The sequence below is a fragment of the Cyprinodon variegatus genome, unplaced genomic scaffold (assembly GCF_000732505.1).
Source record: "Cyprinodon variegatus isolate N-32 unplaced genomic scaffold, C_variegatus-1.0 Scaffold1408, whole genome shotgun sequence".
Lineage (NCBI taxonomy): Eukaryota > Metazoa > Chordata > Actinopteri > Cyprinodontiformes > Cyprinodontidae > Cyprinodon > Cyprinodon variegatus.
The window spans coordinates 115,221-120,205 of NW_015151861.1; the positions used below are offsets into that span (position 1 = coordinate 115,221).

The following is a 4,985-nucleotide window of genomic DNA, read 5'->3' on the forward strand; positions in this document are numbered from 1 at the left end:
GGTAATAGATATCTGGCAAGGCTACAGTACTATCTATAAATGGCTGAAGATGCTCATAAGTCGGCTGAGCCCAGTCGGGTTTAAAACATAATCAAGTCACTGAGAGCATTGTCAACATCTGTAGATTTTAAGTCTCCATCTCATTCTCTCATCTTCTTCATCCCCATCGACTCCATCTTCCCCTTCATTTTCCTCCTCTGAAGAAGCTCGGGCATAAAATGAGGGGCAGCAGCTGCAGGACCCATTCGACTGGATTCTGTTCATCCATTGAAATACCCTCACTTAACAAAGTTTCATAAGTATTTTATTATCGGCATCCGTTTAAGTGCGTATATCCACCATGATGGCTAGCCAATGTCCCAGAGTAGCCCTTCCAGGTTTGGTATGAGCAAAAGAAAAAAAAAAGATGGAACCAGAAAAAAAAGAGCATTTTTCTTTTAAGAAAATTGATTCTTTTTGATCATTATTATCTGAATATCTTAAACTCTATTGACTGCAATTAGCGATTGGACAGTACTTTCAATAAAACATTTTACCCCATCTTAAAGTGTTTATGTTCCAGGTAGAAATCACTTATTGCTCTTTTAGTAGTGAATAACTTGCTGACATGGTTTTAGTAGGACGGGTTTAAAGTTCTTTGCATCTCTAGAGAACAGCTTTACCAGGAATTTTAAAACATGTGAGAAAAGACCAGATGCTGCTGATCTTGGCAAACGTTTGGTTTAATGTTTAACCTCAAAGTTAACCCTGATAAAACTTTCTTCCTTTCTAAAAATCTTCCACAAGATTGGTTTGGGAATCTTTTCTATTTAAAATTTTATTTGAGCTTTAGAAATGAAGTTTTAAAACTTGGTCATGAAAATATGTGAGGGGAAAATAAAGTTGCTGTAAAACTACTGACTGCTTTCCTGTGAGTTAAAAGTCTGATTGTGTTTCTGCCTGCAGGTATGGTGCTATCGGTTTTTCTCGTCCTGCTGCTCACGGTCTTCTTTGAAATCCTCAAAGTGTGGCGGGTGTGGCTGAGCAGCAGCTCCAACCTGGCTCAGCCTCCACAGGCGTTGGCCAATGACGCCCCTCCTTCTGGACGCACAGAGAGCTGCTCGGCGCTGGACCCCAGTCCGTCCGAGTCCTCACTGACCCCCACAGAGTCCCAGCCTCAGAGCCCCCGGAGCAGGTGGGAATAGAAATTAGTAGTGGAGTAACGTCAACGTATCCGGACTAAAATATTTTTATATAGACCAGAACGCTTGAGAGTAGTCAAGTAAGAAACCAGTTGTGCAACATTTGGAAGTGCAATTTTAAAAAGTGAAAATAAATAAAACAGAAAGGAAAAAGGTGCTGCAGCTTGGATCATTAAAGAGTTGAAGTCACGCTATTTTTTTTATTTTATTTTAACAACATTAAGGCCTTCTGATTGGAACATTTTTGTAAAGGATCATCATGCCCCTCTGATGTATTATTTGCTGTTTTTTTGCTCAGTTTGTTCCTTAATAAAATCGTTTGTGTGTGATTTTAATGACAAAGGAGGTATGATGCTGTGCATGTAGGCAGGGTTTAAACGAGTAGCCTACTCAGTTTGACTTACGTAATTTTGGCTTTCACGCCCATTGGAAAATTTATAAACATGCAGATGGTTCTGAGCAGAAAAACATGGTGGATTAATAACCACCTATTGGGGGCGGGTTCGCAAACATAAACTTCTAGACACATCTTGTGATTTAACTCATGCATTTCGCTGCAATCAACAGAATGTGGAAAATCTCTTGCTGAGGGGGGGGCGTACATTCACTCAAGGATGAAGAGGCTGAAAATATTGGAAACGACTATTTTCTATACTTTATGTGGTGTACATTGGTATGCTTACAATTTTTGCAGTGGAGGCCTCCCTGGAGCTGGCCAGAATATTCCGTACAAGCAAAAAAACTGCATGAGGTGAAAAGCAGCAGACGTCTGCAGGTCTAAATTTTTTTGTATGCGTCGTATGCGTGCGTCAAGCATAAACCAACACGCTGGTGAAGATTCTCAGTCATCCAGGTCATAGTCATTACAAAAAAGTTTATAAAAACAGTCCAATTGGGCGTGCAGGTGGCGCAGTGGTTGGCACGCACAACCCATTAGGGATGTAAATCACACCCATCATGGCGATTCGATTCGGTATCCATTTCCTGACCCAACGATTCGATTATTTTCGATACTCAAGAATACACCCTCGATTTGATTCGATTCAATTAATTGCTTAATTTATAATTTTTTTTACCTTACAGGCTAGACAATGTTTCAAATTTGAAATAAATCAATGAAAGCTGGAATATCGTTATGCTTTTATTTTGACAAACAACCGCAAATAACAGAAGTAGAAAAGTTGCACTCCACCTATTCCTATGAAAACCTCATTCACTGAAAAATAACAATGTCCCTGCGTTATAGATTCTGCAAGGCTTTGCATCAGAAAATACTGCACAAAATCAGTGCAATGAGTGCAATGTAATACTTCTGGCCGCAGACAGCGCCGCAGACAGGAGGCAGGCTTGTTTTGTTTTCATGACCGAAATTGTGGAAAACAACTCCTGAAGTTTGACCCGCTAGAAGAGGGACGCTGGGACCCTTTTTCCACCTGGATCTCCGCTGTTTTTGGCCCTCGCGTCCCTCCGTCGTTGGACTAAACTCGCCCCCCACTTCCTCCCCGCCTCGGCCGTATCTAGACCCACAGTGTGTAGCACAGACCACGCTTCAATATTGGGCACAAATCAAAAATGTTTGTGTCAAGCTTGCTGCAACACACTGCTGTAAGAGTATAACCAGGAAGCGAGGTAGGAGGGCAAAATAGGTTTAGCGCCACCGCAGCTCGGGAGGAGAATTACGCCCAGAAGCAAATGGATAAAAATAGACCGGAGGAAGAAAAAAAACATGACTCGATTATTTTGCAGACGTATTGATGCATCGGATCGTCGGCTGTTGGATCGATGCATCGATACAAAACGATTATTTACACCCCTACAACCCATGTACGGAGGACTTAGTCCTCGATGCGGCTGACCCGGCTTCAAATCCGGTCTGTGGTCCTTTGCTGCACGTCTCTCCCCCTCTCTCATACCCTTTCCTATCAGCCTACTGTCAAAAAAAACCCACCCACTAGTGCCGTTAAAAACTAAAAAAAAAACAAAAAAAAACTGTCCACAAGGCTTTGTTTCCCAACAAAGTCTTGTTCTTTCAAAGGGGTGGACCCTTTTCGTCTGTTTCATCTTGCATGTTTTCTAAGCAAAAACAAAGCTTTGTGGACTACTGTATAAAGCCTTGAACTTGACACTATTTCTGACATTTTTTTATTGAAAAAGCTTCCTGGATGGCAAGAAAAATGACTAAAAACCCAGAAACTAAGTCCAGTGGATTGTTTTGTAACATTTTTGGGAAGCATAAACCAACCTTATCCAGTTTGCGCCTCATGGGAGAGTTAAACTAAAGAAGACAGGTTCAAGATCCAGTGTGGAAAAATTGAAAAATGATCTTCATATTAAAATGGTGTCGATGTGATTTTTAACCTTTCTTTTATGCTCAAAATCTTTAGTTTAATAATATATTTCCTAACAAAATCATCAAACATGTTCAAGTGTTTTTCCTTTTTTATTTGTTCTAATTAAAGGAAAGTGAAAAGCTGCTGAAGTGGTGTTTTTGTGCACCATCACTTGTTACTGTAATTAAACCAAGCTGTGTTTGCAACTAATACCTTTGACCATTGCTTTCCAGCTGGCTGCTGCACGTCATCCAGACATGCCTCCAAATTGTGCAGGTGACTCTAGGCTACATGCTGATGCTCTGCGTCATGTCCTACAACGTCTGGATCTTTCTTGGCGTCATCCTGGGCTCAGCGCTCGGATACTTCATCTCCTTCCCCCTGCTGGACAATATGTCCTTGTATTGTCGGGTCAGAAATTGAGGTAAAAAAAACTTCATCTTGAAGAGGTGGAAGGATCACCTGTTCTGTACACTGGATTTAAAAAGTAACTTTCTTTGGAATCCGCTGTGTGTCTGCAGAGAGCAGAAGGACGAGGACTTGCATTGAACTGAACTGAATGAGGAAAACAAACCTGCTGAAGTCAGGAAGCAGGCCGGTGGGGATGTAATCACAATGTGGTTTATGCGGCTGCAGGCCTAATGGGATCTGAAGTTAAAACAGCCTTCTAGTCAGGAGTTTTGTGTTTTGAAGAACAGCCTCGGCTGGATTGAACTTCTGTCTTTGTTTAGTCAACAAAAGCTGTGAAACCCGCAGCCCACGCCAGTAACTTCTGTCTGAACTACAGAAACACTAAACTTTGATCCGAAATTAGCATTTTTCCAACTGATTAACAAAGCAGTTTTTCTTTCCTGTGAGAAAGTTTAAAGTTTTTGTTTGAATTTTGAAGAAAGCTTAAACTTTTGTGTTCTCACTCGATCAATTTTTTTATGGTCTGAAAACTCCTGAGGTGGATGTGATGAGTCAGTTTGGCTGTCGCTGTCACATGCTCCTTTTCCTTTTTTTTTCTTCCTCTGACAGAAAACTGTGACATTGCCTTGTCGCCATTTGTTCTAATTTCAAACAGAAAATCTAACTTTTTATCCCTCATAATCAGCCTTTGTGATTAACTGTTCATGGATTTGTTTGAATGAAAAAATAAAGATTAAAGCTTCTAGGATCATTGAATTCCTTCATTTATAATCTACACACTAACACACAGTTTGGATGATAAACAGACGATGTGTCCAGTTTAGATTTTAACAAATTTAATGAAAACTGAATGGTAGAACACACAATAAACTGCTTATATAGTTTTCTGTTGTTTCCTGTTGTCCTTTGTTTGCTAAACTTGTGCAGTAATCTTGCAGATAATATTTTGACGTCCTAAAGAGGAGTTTGAAAATGTAACCTAATTAAAAAATACTAATTTTAATCTTGCTGCTTATTTATCAATTCTCTGAGGTATGGTTGAAACTAAATAATTGGACTCTAT

At 40.2% G+C, this 4,985-nt stretch overlaps 1 protein-coding gene across 1 annotated transcript in view; it reads left to right on the top strand.

Moving 5' to 3' along the window:
* The window catches only part of slc31a2 (solute carrier family 31 (copper transporter), member 2), a 15,815-nt gene extending 11,099 nt beyond the window's left edge, over positions 1–4,716 (top strand). Inside the window, exons 3-5 of the mRNA XM_015402910.1 lie at positions 946–1,174; positions 3,745–3,935; positions 4,033–4,716. Coding sequence (XP_015258396.1) covers positions 946–1,174; positions 3,745–3,934 — 419 coding nt within the window. The 3' untranslated portion in view covers position 3,935; positions 4,033–4,716. The remainder of the gene's footprint in view (positions 1–945; positions 1,175–3,744; positions 3,936–4,032) is intronic.
* Positions 4,717–4,985: the final 269 nt, after the last annotated feature.